The sequence below is a fragment of the Xenopus tropicalis genome, chromosome 2 (genome assembly GCF_000004195.4).
Source record: "Xenopus tropicalis strain Nigerian chromosome 2, UCB_Xtro_10.0, whole genome shotgun sequence".
Classification (NCBI taxonomy): Eukaryota; Metazoa; Chordata; class Amphibia; order Anura; family Pipidae; genus Xenopus; species Xenopus tropicalis.
In genome coordinates, this window is record NC_030678.2 from 320,888 (window position 1) to 345,479 (window position 24,592).

At 52.6% G+C, this 24,592-nt stretch overlaps 1 protein-coding gene across 3 annotated transcripts in view; it reads right to left on the bottom strand.

Annotated features, from left to right (window-relative positions):
• Positions 1-14,310: 14,310 nt before the first annotated feature.
• The window catches only part of cbs (cystathionine-beta-synthase), a 29,626-nt gene continuing 19,344 nt past the window's right edge, over positions 14,311-24,592 (bottom strand). For 2 of the 3 annotated variants that reach the window (XM_031895906.1, NM_001008170.1), the window contains exons 8-16: positions 22,625-22,716; positions 22,194-22,319; positions 20,840-20,924; positions 20,298-20,403; positions 18,545-18,622; positions 18,328-18,462; positions 17,754-17,862; positions 15,534-15,618; positions 14,311-14,658 (exon numbers count right to left, since the gene is read on the bottom strand). In XM_031895906.1, coding sequence (XP_031751766.1) covers positions 14,501-14,658; positions 15,534-15,618; positions 17,754-17,862; positions 18,328-18,462; positions 18,545-18,622; positions 20,298-20,403; positions 20,840-20,924; positions 22,194-22,319; positions 22,625-22,716 — 974 coding nt within the window. In that variant the 3' untranslated portion in view covers positions 14,311-14,500. Of the gene's footprint in view, positions 14,662-15,533; positions 15,619-17,753; positions 17,863-18,327; positions 18,463-18,544; positions 18,623-20,297; positions 20,404-20,839; positions 20,925-22,193; positions 22,320-22,624; positions 22,717-24,592 lie in introns of all 3 variants that reach the window. The other variant, XM_031895905.1, reaches the window with a different exon arrangement.

The window sequence follows — 24,592 nt, forward strand, 5'->3', positions numbered from 1 at the left end:
AGTGCCCCCTGTGCCCAGCGACTTTGCGCCAGTGTGGGAAAGCGAGGCGGGAAAGTGCCCCCTGTGCCCAGCGACTTTGCGCCAGTGTGGGAAAGGGAGGCGGGAAAGTGCCCCCTGTGCCCAGCGACTTTGCGCCAGTGTGGGAAAGGGAGGCGGGAAAGTGCCCTTCTGTGCCCAGCGACTTTGCGCCAGTGTGGGAAAGCGAGGCGGGAAAGTGCCCTCTGTGCCCAGCGACTTTGCGCCAGTGTGGGAAAGCGAGGCGGGAAAGTGCCCTCTGTGCCCAGCGACTTTGCGCCAGTGTGGGAAAGGGAGGCGGGAAAGTGCCCCCTGTGCCCAGCGACTTTGCGCCAGTGTGGGAAAGGGAGGCGGGAAAGTGCCCTCTGTGCCCAGCGACTTTGCACCAGTGTGGGAAAGGGAGGCGGGAAAGTGCCCCCTGTGCCCAGCGACTTTGCGCCAGTGTGGGAAAGGGAGGCGGGAAAGTGCCCTTCTGTGCCCAGCGACTTTGCGCCAGTGTGGGAAAGCGAGGCGGGAAAGTGCCCCATGTGCCCAGCGACTTTGCGCCAGTGTGGGAAAGCGAGGCGGGAAAGTGCCCCCATGTGCCCAGCGACTTTGCGCCAGTGTGGGAAAGCGAGGCGGGAAAGTGCCCCATGTGCCCAGCGACTTTGCGCCAGTGTGGGAAAGCGAGGCGGGAAAGTGCCCCATGTGCCCAGCGACTTTGCGCCAGTGTGGGAAAGCGAGGCGGGAAAGTGCCCCTCTGTGCCCAGCGACTTTGCGCCAGTGTGGGAAAGGGAGGCGGGAAAGTGCCCTTCTGTGCCCAGCGACTTTGCACCAGTGTGGGAAAGCGAGGCGGGAAAGTGCCCCATGTGCCCAGCGACTTTGCGCCAGTGTGGGAAAGCGAGGCGGGAAAGTGCCCCATGTGCCCAGCGACTTTGCGCCAGTGTGGGAAAGTGCCCTCTGTGCCCAGCGACTTTGCGCCAGTGTGGGAAAGCGAGGCGGGAAAGTGCCCCATGTGCCCAGCGACTTTGCGCCAGTGTGGGAAAGGGAGGCGGGAAAGTGCCCCCTGTGCCCAGCGACTTTGCGCCAGTGTGGGAAAGCGAGGCGGGAAAGTGCCCCTCTGTGCCCAGCGACTTTGCGCCAGTGTGGGAAAGGGAGGCGGGAAAGTGCCCCCTGTGCCCAGCGACTTTGCGCCAGTGTGGGAAAGGGAGGCGGGAAAGTGCCCCCTGTGCCCAGCGACTTTGCGCCAGTGTGGGAAAGCGAGGCAGGAAAGTGCCCCCTGTGCCCAGCGAGCACTACTGGCTCCTTCTGTGGGGGGGGGTACTGTGTGTATATCTCAGCCATAAAGCAGTCCTGCCCTGCTTTATGGCTGAGATTCTAGCTATCTGTATAACAGAACATTCTGTCACAGTGGCACAGATCCTATCTGATCCCCCCCATTGTAAGCAGCAGTCCTGCCCTGCTTTATGGCTGAGATTCTAGCTATCTGTATAACAGAGCATTCTGTCACAGTGGCACAGATCCTATCTGATCCCCCCATTGTAAGCAGCAGTCCTGCCCTGCTTTATGGCTGAGATTCTAGCTATCTGTATAACAGAGCATTCTGTCACAGTGGCACAGATCCTATCTGATCCCCCCCATTGTAAGCAGCAGTCCTGCCCTGCTTTATGGCTGAGATTCTAGCTATCTGTATAACAGAGCATTCTGTCACAGTGGCACAGATCCTATCTGATCCCCCCATTGTAAGCAGCAGTCCTGCCCTGCTTTATGGCTGAGATTCTAGCTATCTGTATAACAGAGCATTCTGTCACAGTGGCACAGATCCTATCTGATCCCCCCATTGTAAGCAGCAGTCCTGCCCTGCTTTATGGCTGAGATTCTAGCTATCTGTATAACAGAGCATTCTGTCACAGTGGCACAGATCCTATCTGATCCCCCCAGTGTAAGCAGCAGTCCTGCCCTGCTTTATGGCTGAGATTCTAGCTATCTGTATAACAGAGCATTCTGTCACAGTGGCACAGATCCTATCTGATCCCCCCATTGTAAGCAGCAGTCCTGCCCTGCTTTATGGCTGAGATTCTAGCTATCTGTATAACAGAGCATTCTGTCACAGTGGCACAGATCCTATCCCCCCCCATTGTAAGCAGCAGTCCTGCCCTGCTTTATGGCTGAGATTCTAGCTATCTGTATAACAGAGCATTCTGTCACAGTGGCACAGATCCTATCTGATCCCCCCCATTGTAAGCAGCAGTCCTGCCCTGCTTTATGGCTGAGATTCTAGCTATCTGTATAACAGAGCATTCTGTCACAGTGGCACAGATCCTATCTGATCCCCCCATTGTAAGCAGCAGTCCTGCCCTGCTTTATGGCTGAGATTCTAGCTATCTGTATAACAGAGCATTCTGTCACAGTGGCACAGATCCTATCCCCCCCCATTGTAAGCAGCAGTCCTGCCCTGCTTTATGGCTGAGATTCTAGCTATCTGTATAACAGAACATTCTGTCACAGTGGCACAGATCCTATCTGATCCCCCCCATTGTAAGCAGCAGTCCTGCCCTGCTTTATGGCTGAGATTCTAGCTATCTGTATAACAGAGCATTCTGTCACAGTGGCACAGATCCTATCTGATCCCCCCATTGTAAGCAGCAGTCCTGCCCTGCTTTATGGCTGAGATTCTAGCTATCTGTATAACAGAGCATTCTGTCACAGTGGCACAGATCCTATCTGATCCCCCCCATTGTAAGCAGCAGTCCTGCCCTGCTTTATGGCTGAGATTCTAGCTATCTGTATAACAGAGCATTCTGTCACAGTGGCACAGATCCTATCTGATCCCCCCATTGTAAGCAGCAGTCCTGCCCTGCTTTATGGCTGAGATTCTAGCTATCTGTATAACAGAGCATTCTGTCACAGTGGCACAGATCCTATCTGATCCCCCCATTGTAAGCAGCAGTCCTGCCCTGCTTTATGGCTGAGATTCTAGCTATCTGTATAACAGAGCATTCTGTCACAGTGGCACAGATCCTATCTGATCCCCCAGTGTAAGCAGCAGTCCTGCCCTGCTTTATGGCTGAGATTCTAGCTATCTGTATAACAGAGCATTCTGTCACAGTGGCACAGATCCTATCTGATCCCCCCATTGTAAGCAGCAGTCCTGCCCTGCTTTATGGCTGAGATTCTAGCTATCTGTATAACAGAGCATTCTGTCACAGTGGCACAGATCCTATCCCCCCCCATTGTAAGCAGCAGTCCTGCCCTGCTTTATGGCTGAGATTCTAGCTATCTGTATAACAGAGCATTCTGTCACAGTGGCACAGATCCTATCTGATCCCCCCATTGTAAGCAGCAGTCCTGCCCTGCTTTATGGCTGAGATTCTAGCTATCTGTATAACAGAGCATTCTGTCACAGTGGCACAGATCCTATCTGATCCCCCCATTGTAAGCAGCAGTCCTGCCCTGCTTTATGGCTGAGATTCTAGCTATCTGTATAACAGAGCATTCTGTCACAGTGGCACAGATCCTATCTGATCCCCCCCATTGTAAGCAGCAGTCCTGCCCTGCTTTATGGCTGAGATTCTAGCTATCTGTATAACAGAGCATTCTGTCACAGTGGCACAGATCCTATCTGATCCCCCCCCATTGTAAGCAGCAGTCCTGCCCTGCTTTATGGCTGAGATTCTAGCTATCTGTATAACAGAGCATTCTGTCACAGTGGCACAGATCCTATCTGATCCCCCCCCATTGTAAGCAGCAGTCCTGCCCTGCTTTATGGCTGAGATTCTAGCTATCTGTATAACAGAGCATTCTGTCACAGTGGCACAGATCCTATCTGATCCCCCCCCATTGTAAGCAGCAGTCCTGCCCTGCTTTATGGCTGAGATTCTAGCTATCTGTATAACAGAGCATTCTGTCACAGTGGCACAGATCCTATCTGATCCCCCCATTGTAAGCAGCAGTCCTGCCCTGCTTTATGGCTGAGATTCTAGCTATCTGTATAACAGAGCATTCTGTCACAGTGGCACAGATCCTATCTGATCCCCCCATTGTAAGCAGCAGTCCTGCCCTGCTTTATGGCTGAGATTCTAGCTATCTGTATAACAGAGCATTCTGTCACAGTGGCACAGATCCTATCCCCCCCCATTGTAAGCAGCAGTCCTGCCCTGCTTTATGGCTGAGATTCTAGCTATCTGTATAACAGAGCATTCTGTCACAGTGGCACAGATCCTATCTGATCCCCCCCCATTGTAAGCAGCAGTCCTGCCCTGCTTTATGGCTGAGATTCTAGCTATCTGTATAACAGAGCATTCTGTCACAGTGGCACAGATCCTATCTGATCCCCCCCCATTGTAAGCAGCAGTCCTGCCCTGCTTTATGGCTGAGATTCTAGCTATCTGTATAACAGAGCATTCTGTCACAGTGGCACAGATCCTATCTGATCCCCCCATTGTAAGCAGCAGTCCTGCCCTGCTTTATGGCTGAGATTCTAGCTATCTGTATAACAGAGCATTCTGTCACAGTGGCACAGATCCTATCCCCCCCCATTGTAAGCAGCAGTCCTGCCCTGCTTTATGGCTGAGATTCTAGCTATCTGTATAACAGAGCATTCTGTCACAGTGGCACAGATCCTATCTGATCCCCCCCCATTGTAAGCAGCAGTCCTGCCCTGCTTTATGGCTGAGATTCTAGCTATCTGTATAACAGAGCATTCTGTCACAGTGGCACAGATCCTATCTGATCCCCCCCATTGTAAGCAGCAGTCCTGCCCTGCTTTATGGCTGAGATTCTAGCTATCTGTATAACAGAGCATTCTGTCACAGTGGCACAGATCCTATCTGATCCCCCATTGTAAGCAGCAGTTCTGCCCTGCTTTATGGCTGAGATTCTAGCTATCTGTATAACAGAGCATTCTGTCCCACAGTTTCCTGCTGGCTCCGTATATCAGAATGCCCGTGTATAGTGCACGTAGCCCTGGATAATATAAAAGCCTTGCTGGTTTGGCACCTTTCCCTAACTCTGGCTGCAAATCTATCCGTTGGAGTGTAAGCTCTTATGCCCCAGGCTCCAGAGAAGTTCTCTGTTTCTAACAGAATCATGAGATGAAGCACAGAGCAACAGTCGATTTATAAATACAAAAGTCTTTATTATTATAGTAAAAGCATGAAAGAAACATAATGGGCTCCACCCCACAACATACCCGGCTCGGCTTGGGGCGTTTCGTGGCCCTTAGCCACTTCCTCAGAAGCCGAGTAACCCTCCCCCCTCACCTGTTTAAATAGTCACACATAATCCTCCCATACAAACAATTAACCCTTGCCACCAATAGTCATGTGTCCTATTCCAAGCAAGGTAACAAAACAGGAGGGGAAGGGGGAAAAAATTCTCTTCTCTTTTTCCCTTTTCTTCCCCCTTCCCCCACTTTCCTTCATCATTCCAGATACTAAAATATACTTAAACCGTCCAACCGGGATGTCTCTCTCACACACAGGGCACGGGATGTCCAACCGGGATGCCTCTCTCACACAGGACACGGGATGTCCAACCGGGACGCCTCTCTCACACAGGACACGGGATGTCCAACCGGGATGCCTCTCTCACACAGGACACGGGATGTCCAACCGGGACGCCTCTCTCTCACACAGGACACGGGATGTCCAACCGGGACGCCTCTCTCTCACACAGGGCACGGGATGTCCAACCGGGATGCCTCTCTCACACAGGACACGGGATGTCCAACCGGGATGCCTCTCTCTCACACAGGGCACGGGATGTCCAACCGGGATGTCTCTCTCACACAGGGCACGGGATGTCCAACCGGGATGTCTCTCTCACACAGGACACGGGATGTCCAACCGGGATGCCTCTCTCACACAGGACACGGGATGTCCAACCGGGATGCCTCTCTCTCACACAGGGCACGGGATGTCCAACCGGGATGTCTCTCTCTCACACAGGGCACGGGATGTCCAACCGGGACGCCTCTCTCACACAGGGCACGGGATGTCCAACCGGGACGCCTCTCTCTCACACAGGGCACGGGATGTCCAACCGGGACGTCTCTCTCACACAGGGCACGGGATGTCCAACCGGGATGCCTCTCTCACACAGGGCACGGGATGTCCAACCGGGATGCCTCTCTCACACAGGGCACGGGATGTCCAACCGGGACGCCTCTCTCTCACACAGGGCACGGGATGTCCAACCAGGACGCCTCTCTCACACAGGGCACGGGATGTCCAACCGGGACGCCTCTCTCACACAGGGCACGGGATGTCCAACCGGGATGTCTCTCTCACACAGGGCACGGGATGTCCAACCGGGACGCCTCTCTCACACAGGGCACGGGATGTCCAACCGGGACGCCTCTCTCACACAGGGCACGGGATGTCCAACCGGGACGCCTCTCTCACACAGGGCACGGGATGTCCAACCGGGATGTCTCTCTCACACAGGGCACGGGATGTCCAACCGGGATGCCTCTCTCACACAGGGCACGGGATGTCCAACCGGGATGCCTCTCTCACACAGGGCACGGGATGTCCAACCGGGATGTCTCTCTCACACAGGGCACGGGATGTCCAACCGGGATGTCTCTCTCACACAGGGCACGGGATGTCCAACCAGGACGCCTCTCTCACACAGGGCACGGGATGTCCAACCGGGATGTCTCTCTCACACAGGGCACGGGATGTCCAACCGGGATGTCTCTCTCACACAGGGCACGGGATGTCCAACCAGGACGCCTCTCTCACACAGGGCACGGGATGTCCAACCGGGACGTCTCTCTCACACAGGGCACGGGATGTCCAACCAGGACGCCTCTCTCACACAGGGCACGGGATGTCCAACCGGGACGCCTCTCTCTCACACAGGGCACGGGATGTCCAACCGGGACGTCTCTCTCACACAGGGCACGGGATGTCCAACCAGGACGCCTCTCTCACACACAGGGCACGGGATGTCCAACCAGGACGCCTCTCTCTCACACAGGGCACGGGATGTCCAACCAGGACGCCTCTCTCACACACAGGGCACGGGATGTCCAACCAGGACGCCTCTCTCACACACAGGGCACGGGATGTCCAACCAGGACGCCTCTCTCTCACACAGGGCACGGGATGTCCAACCGGGACGCCTCTCTCACACAGGGCACGGGATGTCCAACCGGGATGTCTCTCTCACACAGGGCACGGGATGTACACTATCCGCATGCAACAGCGTATTATGGGTTATTGGTTTACAATGGAGAGTAGTCTGTATATCCAACCACTAACTGTGAGTGTAATATGTAGAAAAGATAGCGTAGCAGGGTGAGTTTCATGTGTAAATGTGATACCCGGTACCCCCTTATTTCAATGCTGCACAAAAGCCAACAAGGTCTGTACATCTCGCAATCGTCAATGTAGCGATAGAAACAAACTAAATGATCTATATGGGCCGTCATCTCCAAAAACGTGGGACCTCCCCACCCACCCCGAGAAGAGGTTGGCATGGGGGGAGCAAACGAAGCCCCCATCACGGCCCCGCGCTTCTGGAGATGGAAACGCCCGTCAAACATAAAGTAGTTAGAATTCAATAAAAACTTAACTGATTGCAAAATAAATTTGTTTTGTATAACAGGGAAACAATCTTATTTCTCTAACCAAAATTCTATGGCTTGTAGAGCTAATATACAATCTATCCATGAATATAAGGCCACCGCACCCATTCATAGGAAGGTTCCACTGTACCGACATTGCACCTTATCCATATACTGTGAGAGACCCTCACTGGGGGTATCAATAGCTTATCCATATACTGTGAGAGACCCTCGCTGGGGGCATCAATAGCTTATCCATATACTGCGAGAGACCCTCGCTGGGGGCATCAATAGCTTATCCATATACTGCGAGAGACCCTCGCTGGGGGCATCAATAGCTTATCCATATACTGCGAGAGACCCTCGCTGGGGGCATCAATAGCTTATCCATATACTGCGAGAGACCCTCGCTGGGGGCATCAATAGCTTATCCATATACTGCGAGAGACCCTCACTGGGGGCATCAATAGCTTATCCATATACTGCGAGAGACCCTCACTGGGGGCATCAATAGCTTATCCATATACTGCGAGAGACCCTCACTGGGGGCATCAATAGCTTATCCATATACTGCGAGAGACCCTCACTGGGGGCATCAATAGCTTATCCATATACTGCGAGAGACCCTCACTGGGGGCATCAATAGCTTATCCATATACTGCGAGAGACCCTCACTGGGGGCATCAATAGCTTATCCATATACTGCGAGAGACCCTCACTGGGGGCATCAATAGCTTATCCATATACTGCGAGAGACCTCACTGGGGCATCAATAGCTTATCCATATACTGCGAGAGACCCTCACTGGGGGCATCAATAGCTTATCCATATACTGCGAGAGACCCTCACTGGGGGCATCAATAGCTTATCCATATACTGCGAGAGACCCTCACTGGGGGCATCAATAGCTTATCCATATACTGCGAGAGACCCTCACTGGGGGCATCAATAGCTTATCCATATACTGCGAGAGACCCTCACTGGGGGCATCAATAGCTTATCCATATACTGCGAGAGACCCTCACTGGGGGCATCAATAGCTTATCCATATACTGCGAGAGACCCTCACTGGGGGCATCAATAGCTTATCCATATACTGCGAGAGACCCTCACTGGGGGCATCAATAGCTTATCCATATACTGCGAGAGACCCTCACTGGGGGCATCAATAGCTTATCCATATACTGCGAGAGACCCTCACTGGGGGCATCAATAGCTTATCCATATACTGCGAGAGACCCTCACTGGGGGCATCAATAGCTTATCCATATACTGCGAGAGACCCTCACTGGGGGCATCAATAGCTTATCCATATACTGCGAGAGACCCTCACTGGGGGCATCAATAGCTTATCCATATACTGCGAGAGACCCTCACTGGGGGCATCAATAGCTTATCCATATACTGCGAGAGACCCTCACTGGGGGCATCAATAGCTTATCCATATACTGCGAGAGACCCTCACTGGGGGCATCAATAGCTTATCCATATACTGCGAGAGACCCTCACTGGGGGCATCAATAGCTTATCCATATACTGCGAGAGACCCTCACTGGGGGCATCAATAGCTTATCCATATACTGCGAGAGACCCTCACTGGGGGCATCAATAGCTTATCCATATACTGCGAGAGACCCTCACTGGGGGCATCAATAGCTTATCCATATACTGCGAGAGACCCTCACTGGGGGCATCAATAGCTTATCCATATACTGCGAGAGACCCTCACTGGGGGCATCAATAGCTTATCCATATACTGCGAGAGACCCTCACTGGGGGCATCAATAGCTTATCCATATACTGCGAGAGACCCTCACTGGGGCATCAATAGCTTATCCATATACTGCGAGAGACCCTCACTGGGGGCATCAATAGCTTATCCATATACTGCGAGAGACCCTCACTGGGGGCATCAATAGCTTATCCATATACTGCGAGAGACCCTCACTGGGGGCATCAATAGCTTATCCATATACTGCGAGAGACCCTCACTGGGGGATCAATACTATCCATAACTGCGAGAGACCTCACTGGGGCATCAATAGCTTATCCATATACTGCGAGAGACCCTCACTGGGGGCATCAATAGCTTATCCATATACTGCGAGAGACCCTCACTGGGGGCATCAATAGCTTATCCATATACTGCGAGAGACCCTCACTGGGGCATCAATAGCTTATCCATATACTGCGAGAGACCCTCACTGGGGGCATCAATAGCTTATCCATATACTGCGAGAGACCCTCACTGGGGGCATCAATAGCTTATCCATATACTGCGAGAGACCCTCACTGGGGGCATCAATAGCTTATCCATATACTGCGAGAGACCCTCACTGGGGGCATCAATAGCTTATCCATATACTGCGAGAGACCCTCACTGGGGGCATCAATAGCTTATCCATATACTGCGAGAGACCCTCACTGGGGGCATCAATAGCTTATCCATATACTGCGAGAGACCCTCACTGGGGGCATCAATAGCTTATCCATATACTGCGAGAGACCCTCACTGGGGGCATCAATAGCTTATCCATATACTGCGAGAGACCCTCACTGGGGCATCAATAGCTTATCCATATACTGCGAGAGACCCTCACTGGGGGCATCAATAGCTTATCCATATACTGCGAGAGACCCTCACTGGGGGCATCAATAGCTTATCCATATACTGCGAGAGACCCTCACTGGGGCATCAATAGCTTATCCATATACTGCGAGAGACCCTCACTGGGGGCATCAATAGCTTATCCATATACTGCGAGAGACCCTCACTGGGGCATCAATAGCTTATCCATATACTGCGAGAGACCCTCACTGGGGGCATCAATAGCTTATCCATATACTGCGAGAGACCCTCACTGGGGGCATCAATAGCTTATCCATATACTGCGAGAGACCCTCACTGGGGGCATCAATAGCTTATCCATATACTGCGAGAGACCCTCACTGGGGGCATCAATAGCTTATCCATATACTGCGAGAGACCCTCACTGGGGCATCAATAGCTTATCCATATACTGCGAGAGACCCTCACTGGGGGCATCAATAGCTTATCCATATACTGCGAGAGACCCTCACTGGGGGCATCAATAGCTTATCCATATACTGCGAGAGACCCTCACTGGGGCATCAATAGCTTATCCATATACTGCGAGAGACCCTCACTGGGGGCATCAATAGCTTATCCATATACTGCGAGAGACCCTCACTGGGGGCATCAATAGCTTATCCATATACTGCGAGAGACCCTCACTGGGGGCATCAATAGCTTATCCATATACTGCGAGAGACCCTCACTGGGGGCATCAATAGCTTATCCATATACTGCGAGAGACCCTCACTGGGGGCATCAATAGCTTATCCATATACTGCGAGAGACCCTCACTGGGGCATCAATAGCTTATCCATATACTGCGAGAGACCCTCACTGGGGGCATCAATAGCTTATCCATATACTGCGAGAGACCCTCACTGGGGGCATCAATAGCTTATCCATATACTGCGAGAGACCCTCACTGGGGGCATCAATAGCTTATCCATATACTGCGAGAGACCCTCACTGGGGCATCAATAGCTTACCATATACTGCGAGAGACCCTCACTGGGGGCATCAATAGCTTATCCATATACTGCGAGAGACCCTCACTGGGGGCATCAATAGCTTATCCATATACTGCGAGAGACCCTCACTGGGGGCATCAATAGCTTATCCATATACTGCGAGAGACCCTCACTGGGGGCATCAATAGCTTATCCATATACTGCGAGAGACCCTCACTGGGGGCATCAATAGCTTATCCATATACTGCGAGAGACCCTCACTGGGGGCATCAATAGCTTATCCATATACTGCGAGAGACCCTCACTGGGGGCATCAATAGCTTATCCATATACTGCGAGAGACCCTCACTGGGGGCATCAATAGCTTATCCATATACTGCGAGAGACCCTCACTGGGGGCATCAATAGCTTATCCATATACTGCGAGAGACCCTCACTGGGGGCATCAATAGCTTATCCATATACTGCGAGAGACCCTCACTGGGGCATCAATAGCTTATCCATATACTGCGAGAGACCCTCACTGGGGGCATCAATAGCTTATCCATATACTGCGAGAGACCCTCACTGGGGGCATCAATAGCTTATCCATATACTGCGAGAGACCCTCACTGGGGGCATCAATAGCTTATCCATATACTGCGAGAGACCCTCACTGGGGGCATCAATAGCTTATCCATATACTGCGAGAGACCCTCACTGGGGGCATCAATAGCTTATCCATATACTGCGAGAGACCCTCACTGGGGGCATCAATAGCTTATCCATATACTGCGAGAGACCCTCACTGGGGCATCAATAGCTTATCCATATACTGCGAGAGACCTCACTGGGGCATCAATAGCTTATCCATATACTGCGAGAGACCCTCACTGGGGGCATCAATAGCTTATCCATATACTGCGAGAGACCCTCACTGGGGGCATCAATAGCTTATCCATATACTGCGAGAGACCCTCACTGGGGGCATCAATAGCTTATCCATATACTGCGAGAGACCCTCACTGGGGGCATCAATAGCTTATCCATATACTGCGAGAGACCCTCACTGGGGGCATCAATAGCTTATCCATATACTGCGAGAGACCCTCACTGGGGGCATCAATAGCTTATCCATATACTGCGAGAGACCCTCACTGGGGCATCAATAGCTTATCCATATACTGCGAGAGACCCTCACTGGGGGCATCAATAGCTTATCCATATACTGCGAGAGACCCTCACTGGGGGCATCAATAGCTTATCCATATACTGCGAGAGACCCTCACTGGGGGCATCAATAGCTTATCCATATACTGCGAGAGACCCTCACTGGGGGCATCAATAGCTTATCCATATACTGCGAGAGACCCTCACTGGGGCATCAATAGCTTATCCATATACTGCGAGAGACCCTCACTGGGGGCATCAATAGCTTATCCATATACTGCGAGAGACCCTCACTGGGGCATCAATAGCTTATCCATATACTGCGAGAGACCCTCACTGGGGGCATCAATAGCTTATCCATATACGCGAGAGACCCCTCACTGGGGGCATCAATAGCTTAGCCATATACTGCGAGAGACCCTCACTGGGGCATCAATAGGCTTATCATATACTGCGAGAGACCCTCACTGGGGCATCAACTAGCTTATCCCATATTACTGCCGGAGAGACCCTTCACTGGGCATCAATAGCTATCCATTATACTGCCGCAGAGACCCTCACTGGGGCATCAATAGCTTATCCATATACTGCGAGAGACCCTCACGTGGGGGCATCAATAGCTTATCTCATATTACTGCCGAGGACCCTCAACTGGGGGCCATCAAATAGCTTATCCATATACTGCGAGAGACCCCTCACTGGGGCATCAATAGCTTACCCATATTACTGCGATGAGACCCTCACTGGGGCATCAAGCTTCCAATACTGGGGACCCCACTGGGGGCATCAATAGCTTATCCATATACTGCGAGAGACCCTCACTGGGGGCATCAATAGCTTATCCATATACTGCGAGAGACCCTCACTGGGGGCATCAATAGCTTATCCATATACTGCGAGAGACCCTCACTGGGGGCATCAATAGCTTATCCATATACTGCGAGAGACCCTCACTGGGGGCATCAATAGCTTATCCATATACTGCGAGAGACCCTCACTAGGGGCATCAATAGCTTATCCATATACTGGGAGAGACCCTCACTAGGGGCATCAATAGCTTATCCATATACTGGGAGAGACCCTCACTAGGGGCATCAATAGCTTATCCATATACTGGGAGAGACCCTCACTAGGGGCATCAATAGCTTATCCATATACTGGGAGAGACCCTCACTAGGGGCATCAATAGCTTATCCATATACTGGGAGAGACCCTCACTAGGGGCATCAATAGCTTATCCATATACTGTGAGAGACCCTAATTCAATGATGGAATATAGGGACTATTGGTTTCACACCAATTCAGATTACACCCCATTGGGCAAACCCGTATGGAGCAAATGTCTCAATTCCTTCTGGGAAACAGAGGTGGGATCCGAGGGAGTGTCCGATTCTCACCCAGTAATTGTCTCAAACCCCCATTCTCATACACACAGGATCCAACCCTACTACTGCTCCCCCTTATCTGCATGTTTTCTAACAATTTTTTTATATTTACTAAGTGATTGCACCGCTCTGTAGTCACCTACAGTAAGATTAGTGGATTTAGATCTACTTTTGTTACATCCAATCAGTCGCTCGATATCCCTCTGAAACAACCCAATATACTGCCCCTCAGACTGTAATGGATGGAAACTGAGTGAGGCTTAAGGGCGAAGCCACACGGGGCCGATGAGTCGCAGAGACATTTTGAAAAGTCGCGGCCACTAATCCACGCAGCGAAAATACAAGCGCAAACAGTCGCCGCTACGGCCATTATAGTCTATGGGCGAACAGTTGCCACGACTGTCTTCATTAAAAGCTGCGCCAACTAATCGGCCCGTGTGTCTTCGCCCTTAAACTTGTGTTAAACCTTGTGGGGGACGAGTGTTACAAGACAGCAAACAAGGGACACACCTCCTGTACGTATTCTGAGATTGCTCCTGGGGCAGATGAGCATGGCAAAACTTCCTAATACCCCCAGAGTGCCGCTATGAACCCCCTGGGGCAGATAAGCGAGGCTAATTACCCACAAAAGCTCAGACTCAGGTGTTCTATGCACAATGACCTTTAATTTATGAAGTGCAGTTGAGTGGCAAAATCAATTATGTAACAGCCAATTAAAACTGACCTACGGTCTGACAGGTAACAGCAGGTAACAGCAGGTGGGAGGAGACAAAAAGATGGGCAGCACAGAAAGAAAGGCTGATTGTACATAACGAGGGGGACGTTCCCCTCCACATTACGATGCACTGAAGTGCCGGACTCGTTCCACCAGATCCTTCTCCCCGGATTCACTCACGCGCCGCTCCCGCTCTCTGGTAATGAAATTCAGCAGATCGATGGCGGTCACCACCCCAAAAACCATCTGCTTCTTACTGGACGAGCCGTCGCTGTGATCTGCTGAGAAAGAGCAACTTTGGTACCAGCCGGGGATAGAAAGAGCAACTTTGGTACCAGCCGGGGATAGAAAGAGCAACTTTGGTACCAGCCGGGGATAGAAGGAGCAACTTTGGTACCAGCCGGGGATAGAAGGAGCAACTTTGGTACCAGCAGGGGATAGAAGGAGCAACTTTGGTACCAGCCGGGGATAGAAGGAGCAACTTTGGTACCAGCAGGGGATAGAAGGAGCAACTTTGGTACCAGCCGGGGATAGAAGGAGCAACTTTGGTACCAGCAGGGGATAGAAGGAGCAACTTTGGTACCAGCCGGGGATAGAAGGAGCAACTTTGGTACCAGCCGGGGATAGAAGGAGCAACTTTGGTACCAGCAGGGGATAGAAGGAGCAACTTTGGTACCAGCAGGGGATAGAAGGAGCAACTTTGGTACCAGCCGGGGATAGAAGGAGCAACTTTGGTACCAGCAGGGGATAGAAGGAGCAACTTTGGTACCAGCAGGGGATAGAAGGAGCAACTTTGGTACCAGCCGGGGATAGAAAGAGCAACTTTGGTACCAGCAGGGGATAGAAGGAGCAACTTTGGTACCAACAGGGGATAGAAGGAGCAACTTTGGTACCAGCCGGGGATAGAAGGAGCAACTTTGGTACCAGCCGGGGATAGAAGGAGCAACTTTGGTACCAGCCGGGGATAGAAGGAGCAACAGATGGAGCGGATAAGTAAAGGGGAAGGAGGGGGCTATACTGGCCGTATACTGGGGTGTGCAGAAAGGAAAATGGCGGGGCAGGTAGAGTGATAAAAGGGCAGAAGGTAGGAGAGAGGCAGGAGTGCAGGGCATTAGACAGGGATTAGGGAAGATCTACCAACTCGGAATCTTACACTGAATCTGCTCGTGAAGAACTAAAGCAAAATGATCCGTCTCCAGAATGCGGGAAAGCTTTCCGAGGTTGTCCTTCAGATTCACCTGCAACCAATGAGACGTCAGTAACCTGGGAGGCGGAGTCAACTACATATCCCATGTCTACCCACAAGTGTCGGGCACAATATAACTGGCAACATGGAAAGCCTCAGCCTATGGATACAGAATAACTGGGAGGATTAAACCTTAGAATTCCATGGAAAGGCTCAGCCTATGGATACAGAATAACTGGGAGGATTAAACCTAGGAATGAATTCCATGGAAAGGCTCAGCCTATGGATACAGAATAACTGGGAGGATTAAACCTAGGAAAGAATTCCATGGAAAGGCTCAGCCTATGGATACAGAATAACTGGGAGGATTAAACCTAGGAAAGAATTCCATGGAAAGGCTCAGCCTATGGATACAGAATAACTGGGAGCATTAAACCTAGGAAAGAATTCCATGGAAAGGCTCAGCCTATAGATACAGAATAACTGGGAGGGTTAAACCTAGGAATGAATTCCATGGAAAGGCTCAGCCTATGGATACAGAATAACTGGGAGCATTAAACCTTAGAATTCCATGGAAAGGCTCAGCCTATGGATACAGAATAACTGGGAGGATTAAACCTAGGAAAGAATTCCATGGAAAGGCTCAGCCTATGGATACAGAATAACTGGGAGGATTAAACCTTAGAATTCCATGGAAAGGCTCAGCCTATGGATACAGAATAACTGGGAGGATTAAACCTAGGAAAGAATTCCATGGAAAGTCTCAGCCTATGGATACAGAATAACTGGGAGGGTTAAACCTTAGAATTCCATGGAACAGCTCAGCCTATGGATACAGAATAACTGGGAGGATTAAACCTAGGAAAGAATTCCATGGAAAGGCTCAGCCTATGGATACAGAATAACTGGGAGGATTAAACCTTAGAATTCCATGGAAAGGCTCAGCCTATGGATACAGAATAACTGGGAGGATTAAACCTTAGAATTCCATGGAAAGGCTCAGCCTATGGATACAGAATAACTGGGAGGGTTAAACCTTAGAATTCCATGGAAAGGCTCAGCCTATGGATACAGAATAACTGGGAGGATTAAACCTAGGAATGAATTCCATGGAAAGGCTCAGCCTATGGATACAGAATAACTGGGAGGATTAAACCTAGGAATGAATTCCATGGAAAGGCTCAGCCTATGGATACAGAATAACTGGGAGGATTAAACCTTAGAATTCCATGGAAAGGCTCAGCCTATGGATACAGAATAACTGGGAGGATTAAACCTTAGAATTCCATGGAAAGGCTCAGCCTATGGATACAGAATAACTGGGAGGATTAAACCTTAGAATTCCATGGAAAGGCTCAGCCTATGGATACAGAATAACTGGGAGGATTAAACCTTAGAATTCCATGGAAAGGCTCAGCCTATGGATACAGAATAACTGGGAGGATTAAACCTAGGAATGAATTCCATGGAAAGGCTCAGCCTATGGATACAGAATAACTGGGAGGATTAAACCTAGGAATGAATTCCATGGAAAGGCTCAGCCTATGGATACAGAATAACTGGGAGGATTAAACCTAGGAATGAATTCCATGGAAAGGCTCAGCCTATGGATACAGAATAACGGAGGATTAAACCTAGGAATGAATTCCATGGAAAGGCTCAGCCTATGGATACAGAATAACTGGGAGGGTTAAACCTAGGAATGAATTCCATGGAAAGGCTCAGCCTATGGATACAGAATAACTGGGAGGATTAAACCTAGGAATGAATTCCATGGAAAGGCTCAGCCTATGGATACAGAATAACTGGGAGGATTAAACCTTAGAATTCCATGGAAAGGCTCAGCCTATGGATACAGAATAACTGGGAGGATTAAACCTAGGAATGAATTCCATGGAAAGGCTCAGCCTATGGATAAAGAATAACTGGGAGGGTTAAACCTTAGAATTCCATGGAAAGGCTCAGCCTATGGATACAGAATAACTGGGAGGATTAAACCTAGGAATGAATTCCATGGAAAGGCTCAGCCTATGGATACAGAATAACTGGGAGGGTTAAACCTAGGAATGAATTCCATGGAAAGGCTAAGCCTATGGATACAGAATAACTAAGGTTAAGCTTAAGTAGAAAGTTCCCAAGAGCCTCCCTTATAACAAAGAAATTCCCAACTGCACCGACACAACCAACCTGGGAGAACTGCTTGTAGATGACTTTAGTGACCGGATCTGATGGTTTCACTTTCCCAGCAAGAACCGAGGAGAGCATGTTCCCCAGCGTCACCATCCCCAGAACCAGCCTGTATGGGAAAGGCAATATGAGCTCTGAGGGTTATGGGTCGGTCCCCCCTAGGCCCAAACTGTACTAATGGCACCAACGTGTTTATGGGTCGGTCCCCCCTAGGCCCAAACTGTACTAATGGCACCGACGTGTTTATGGGTCAGTCCCCCCTAGGCCCAAACTGTACTAATGGCACCGACGTGTTTATGGGTCAGTCCCCCCTAGGCCCAAACTGTACTAATGGCACCGACGTGTTTATGGGTCAGTCCCCCCTAGGCCCAAACTGTACTAATGGCACCGACGTGTTATAAGGGGACTGGTATATATCTGATGGCCTTGGGATGGTCTCTTTGGCCTCCAGACCTGTAAGCTCCCTGGGACAGGCTCAGCTGGATACAGCGCTAAGTGTCACTAGCAGAGACTACAGGGTACGGGGATGTGAGAGCAGAGAGGGGCAGATAAATAGACCGTAAATGTGACTCACCCGGTCTCGGACACGATGGGCACCTGGTCGAAGCCCTTGTCTCGCAGCAGCTGGATGGTTTGGCCGCAGCTCACTGTCGGCAGGACGGTCAGGGGAGCGGAGAGAGACAGAGACGAGACCTTCAGGTTCCACCACCTGGTGCAGAAAGCGACATGGAAAGGAGTGAATTGGGGCAAGTGCCCAACGACTGGGCTGAGCGAGAGGCTCCAACTCTTACCAAGGTTTCCTCTCCTCCAGCTCCTCCACCTTCAGGAACTGCTTCTGGGTCATCCACTTGTCACTGAGGAACTTGGACCTGAGAGAGACAGCGAGATGCACGTGAGTGACCCCCTCACCGGGAGATGCTGCGGCAGAGCAGTCTCACAGTAGCACCAATACTGGTACTAGCATGGCGATTGGGCACAGACTGGCACCAACCAGGGGAAGAGGATGAACCCACCCAGGCAGGAACGGGGGGGCCAGACTGTCTGTGGTTAAAGGGGAAGCTATAACTGTGGCCTTCCTGGCGATGCCCATGTAGCCGAGAGTGCAGACAGAGAGGGAAGAGTGCAGGTAACTCCGGGGTATGTAGCCGAGAGGGAAGAGTGCAGGCAACTCCGGGGTATGTAGCCGAGAGGGAAGAGTGCAGGTAACTCCGGGGTATGTAGCCGAGAGGGAAGAGTGCAGGTAACTCCGGGGTATGTAGCCGAGAGGGAAGAGTGCAGGTAACCCCGGGGTATGTAGCCGAGAGGGAAGAGTGCAGGTAACTCCGGGGTATGTAGCCGAGAGGGAAGAGTGCAGGTAACTCCGGGGTATGTAGCCGAGAGGGAAGAGTGCAGGTAACTCCGGGGTATGTAGCCGAGAGGGAAGAGTGCAGGTAACTCCGGGGTATGTAGCCGAGAGGGAAGTGTGCAGGCAACCCCGGGGTATGTAGCCGAGAGGAAAGAGTGCAGGCAACTCCGGGGTATGTAGCCGAGAGGGAAGAGTGCAGGTAACTCCGGGGTATGTAGCCGAGAGGGAAGAGTGCAGGTAACTCCGGGGTATGTAGCCGAGAGGGAAGAGTGCAGGTAACCCCGGGGTATGTAGCCGAGAGGGAAGAGTGCAGGTAACTCCGGGGTATGTAGCCGAGAGGGAAGAGTGCAGGTAACTCCGGGGTATGTAGCCGAGAGGGAAGAGTGCAGGTAACCCCGGGGTATGTAGCCGAGAGGGAAGAGTGCAGGTAACCCCGGGGTATGTAGCCGAGAGGGAAGAGTGCAGGTAACCCCGGGGTATGTAGCCGAGAGGGAAGAGTGCAGGTAACCCCGGGGTATGTAGCCGAGAGGGAAGAGTGCAGGTAACCCCGGGGTATGTAGCCGAGAGGGAAGAGTGCAGGTAACCCCGGGTATGTAGCCGAGAGGGAAGAGTGCAGGTAACTCCGGGGTATGTAGCCGAGAGGGAAGAGTGCAGGTAACCCCGGGGTATGTAGCCGAGAGGGAAGAGTGCAGGTAACCCCGGGGTATGTAGCCGAGAGGGAAGAGTGCAGGTAACTCCGGGGTATGTAGCCGAGAGGGAAGAGTGCAGGTAACTCCGGGGTATGTAGCCGAGAGGGAAGAGTGCAGGTAACTCCGGGGTATGTAGCCGAGAGGGAAGAGTGCAGGTAACTCCGGGGTATGTAGCTGAGAGGGAAGAGTGCAGGTAAGTCATGGAATAGACCAAGTTGATGGATTAGGGGTAAAACTGAATGGAAAGAAACTTCCTCGTTATGTACAAACCTGCCCTCCCCATCAGTTCATATAAACATGGGCCCCAGTGCACTCTGGGAGTCTCTTCAGGAAGATTTGAGCACATACCCCCCTGGCAGGACACTGTAGGGCAATTGGCAAGTAATGTGATCCTACACAGAGCTGATTGGTAGGCTAAGTGTCCCTAGCAACAAGGCAGGGGTAGGAATGACTGGAGGGTGCCCTAGAACAGTCCCAAGATACTAAATACCCCCCAGGTTTATAACTCACATGTAATTCCGTACAGAGTCGGGCAGGATCACCACGCAGCGTTGCCCCTCGCTCAGTTCCTTGGCCGCTTTTACTGCCGCCGACATGGCGCTGCCAGAACTGCCCCCTGCAATGGCACAGCCCAATATGTACCCACTTCATAGGTAAGCACTGCCCCCCTGCAATGGCACAGCCCAATATGTACCCACTTCATAGGTAAGCACTGCCCCCCTGCAATGGCACAGCCCAATATGTACCCACATCATAGGTAAGCACTGCCCCCCTGCAATGGCACAGCCCAATATGTACCCACATCATAGGTAAGCACTGCCCCCTGCAATGGCACAGCCCAATATGTACCCACATCATAGGTAAGCACTGCCCCCCTGCAATGGCACAGCCCAATATGTACCCACATCATAGGCAAGCACTGCCCCCCTGCAATGGCACAGCCCCAATATGTACCCACATCATAGGCAAGCACTGCCCCCCTGCAATGGCACAATCCCCCCCCCCCCAATCCCCCCCTGCTAATGATATCCCCCCCCCCCCCCAATGCTCACCGCATAACAGCCCCTCCTCTCGGATTAACGCTCGCGACATAAAGAACGATTCCTCGTCATTAGACTTGTACCATTCATCCACCACCTGGGTACGAGAAATGGCACCGGCCCCCTTAATATCAAACATGTTGCCCCCAGCATTCCCTTACTCTGCCCCCAGCATTCCCTTACTCCGCCCCCAGCATTCCCTTACTCCGCCCCCAGCATTCCCTTACTCTGCCCCCAGCATTCCCTTACTCCACTCCACCCCCAGCATTCCCTTACTCTGCTCCACCCCCAGCATTCTCTTACTCTGCCCCACCCCCAGCATTCCCTTACTCCACTCCACCCCCAGCATTCCCTTACTCTGCTCCACCCCCAGCATTCCCTTACTCCGTCCCCAGCATTCCCTTACTCCACTCCACCCCCAGCATTCCCTTACTCCGCCCCAGCATTCCCTTACTCCACTCCGCCCCAGCATTCCCTTACTCCGTCCCCAGCATTCCTTACTCCACTCCACCCCCAGTATTCCCTTACTCCGCCCCCAGCATTCCCTTACTCCACTCCACCCCCAGCATTCCCTTACTCCGCCCCCAGCATTCCCTTACTCCACTCCGCCCCCAGCATTCCCTTACTCCGTCCCCAGCATTCCCTTACTCCACTCCACCCCCAGCATTCCCTTACTCCGCCCCCAGCATTCCCTTACTCTGCCCCCAGCATTCCCTTACTCCGCCCCCAGCATTCCCTTACTCCGCCCCCAGCATTCTCTTACTCCACTCCGCCCCCAGCATTCCCTTACTCCGCCCCCAGCATTCCCTTACTCCGCCCTAAGCATTCTCTTACTCCACTCCACCCCCAGCATTCCCTTACTCCACCCTAAGCATTCTCTTACTCCGCTCCACCCCAGCATTCCCTTACTCCGCCCTAAGCATTCTCTTACTCCACTCCACCCTAAGCATTCTCTTACTCCACTCCACCCCCAGCATTCCCTTACTCCACCCTAAGCATTCTCTTACTCCGCTCCACCCCCAGCATTCCCTTACTACGCCGTAAGCATTCTCTTACTCCACTCCACCCCCAGCATTCCCTTACTACGCCGTAAGCATTCTCTTACTCCACTCCACCCCCAGCATTCCCTTACTCCACCCCCAGCATTCCCTTACTCCACTCCACCCCCAGCATTCCCTTACTCCACCCCCAGCATTCCCTTACTCCACCCCCAGCATTCCCTTACTCCACTCCACCCCCAGTATTCCCTTACTCCACCCCCAGCATTCCCTTACTCCACCCCACCCCCAGTATTCCCTTACTACCCAACTCCCACAGTATTTCCTTCCCCCCCCCGGGGGAATTCCCCCCCCCCCCAGCACATTACCGTCCGATCCAGCACAGTAGGAATGAAGTCGTATCCGATCCCCTCGACCTCGTACCCAGTCTTATCCGTCAGGTTGAGTTCCTCGGGTTCCGCCAGGATAGAACCTTCGGGATCCACTCCCACGATCTGAGGGGCAGAGAGATCAGAGACTTTATACACACGGGGCAATCGTTCCCAACCTGGGCCACAGTCACATGAACCCCTATATTATATTCCTGGGGCTCATCTACTGTCAGTGCCCCCCGCCCTAAACCCCATTCAGCCCCCAATCTGTTCCACAGGTAATTAGTGCAGTACATTGCCCCCAGCGACCCCCAACCAGGGGCAACATCAGACTAATTACCCCCCAGTGCTGCCCTATATCCACTGTAACTAGAGATTAGCTTTAACCCCCCCAGTGTGACTCCCCAGTAAGGATTTAAGCCACTTACCTTACAGTTGGGACATTTCTCTTTAAGTTTGCGAGCGAGACCGGTGATTGTTCCTCCAGTTCCAGCGCCGGCGACCAACATGTCCAACTGCCCTGCAGGGGCACAAAGGGGTATCTGAACTCCCCGCCCACAGGGGTATCTGAACTCCCCGCCCACAGGGGTATCTGAACTCCCCGCCCACAGGGGTATCTGAACTCCCCGCCCACAGGGGTATCTGAACTCCCCGCCCACAGGGGTATCTGAACTCCCCGCCCACAGGGGTATCTGAACTCCCCCGCCCACAGGGGTATCTGAACTCCCCGCCCACAGGGGTATCTGAACTCCCCGCCCACAGGGGTATCTGAACTCCCCGCCCACAGGGGTATCTGAACTCTCCGCCCACAGGGGTATCTGAACTCTCCGCCCACAGGGGTATCTGAACTCTCCGCCCACAGGGGTATCTGAACTCCCCGCCCACAGGGGTATCTGAACTCCCCGCCCACAGGGGTATCTGAACTCTCCGCCCACAGGGGTATCTGAACTCTCCGCCCACAGGGGTATCTGAACTCTCCGCCCACAGGGGTATCTGAACTCCCCGCCCACAGGGGTATCTGAACTCTCCGCCCACAGGGGTATCTGAACTCTCCGCCCACAGGGGTATCTGAACTCTCCGCCCACAGGGGTACCTGAACTCTCCGCCCACAGGGGAATATATATCCAGTCTACATGGAGCAGATATAGGGCAGGACTGGGGGGCAAATAAACCTAACAACCCCCACACTGTAGCGCCCCCCCACTAACTACCCCACACTGTAGCACCCACCCACTAACTACCCCACACTGTAGCGCCCCCCCCACTAACTACCCCACACTGTAGCGCCCCCCACTAACTACCCCACTCTGTAGCACCCACCCACTAACTACCCCACACTGTAGCGCCCCCCCACTAACTACCCCACACTGTAGCGGCCCCCCCACTAACTACCCCCACACTGTAGCGCCCCCCACTAACTACCCCACCACTGTAGCACCCCCCCACTAACTACCCCCACACTGTAGCACCCCCCCCACTAACTACCCCCACACTGTAGCACCCCCCCACTAACTACCCCACACTGTAGCGCCCCCACTAACTACCCCACTCTGTAGCGCCCACCCACTAACTACCCCACACTGTAGCGCCCCCCCACTAACTACCCCACACTGTAGCGCCCCCCACTAACTTACCCCACACTGTAGCGCCCCCACTAACTACCCCACACTGTAGCGCCCCCCACTAACTACCCCACTCTGTAGCGCCCACCCACTAACTACCCCACACTGTAGCGCCCCCCCACTAACTACCCCACACTGTAGCGCCCCCCACTAACTACCCCACACTGTAGCGCCCCCCACTAACTACCCCCACACTGTAGCGCCCCCCCACTAACTACCCCACACTGTAGCGCCCCCACTAACTACCCCACACTGTAGCGCCCCCACCCACTACCCACTAGCGCCCCCAACCCCACTGTAGCGCCCCCCCACTAACTACTCCACACTGTAGCGCCCCCCCACTAACTACCCCACACTGTAGCGCCCCCCCACTAACTACCCCACACTGTAGCGCCCCCCACTAACTACTCCACACTGTAGCGCCCCCCACTAACTACCCCACACTGTAGCGCCCCCCCACTAACTACTCCACACTGTAGCGCCCCCCACTAACTACCCCCACACTGTAGCGCCCCCCCACTAACTACCCCCACACTGTAGCGCCCCCCCACTAACTACCCCACACTGTAGCGCCCCCCCACTAACTACTCCACACTGTAGCGCCCCCCACTAACTACTCCACACTGTAGCGCCCCCCCACTAACTACTCCACACTGTAGCGCCCCCCACTAACTACCCCACACTGTAGCGCCCCCCCACTAACTACCCCACACTGTAGCGCCCCCCACTAACTACTCCACACTGTAGCGCCCACCCACTAACTACTCCACACTG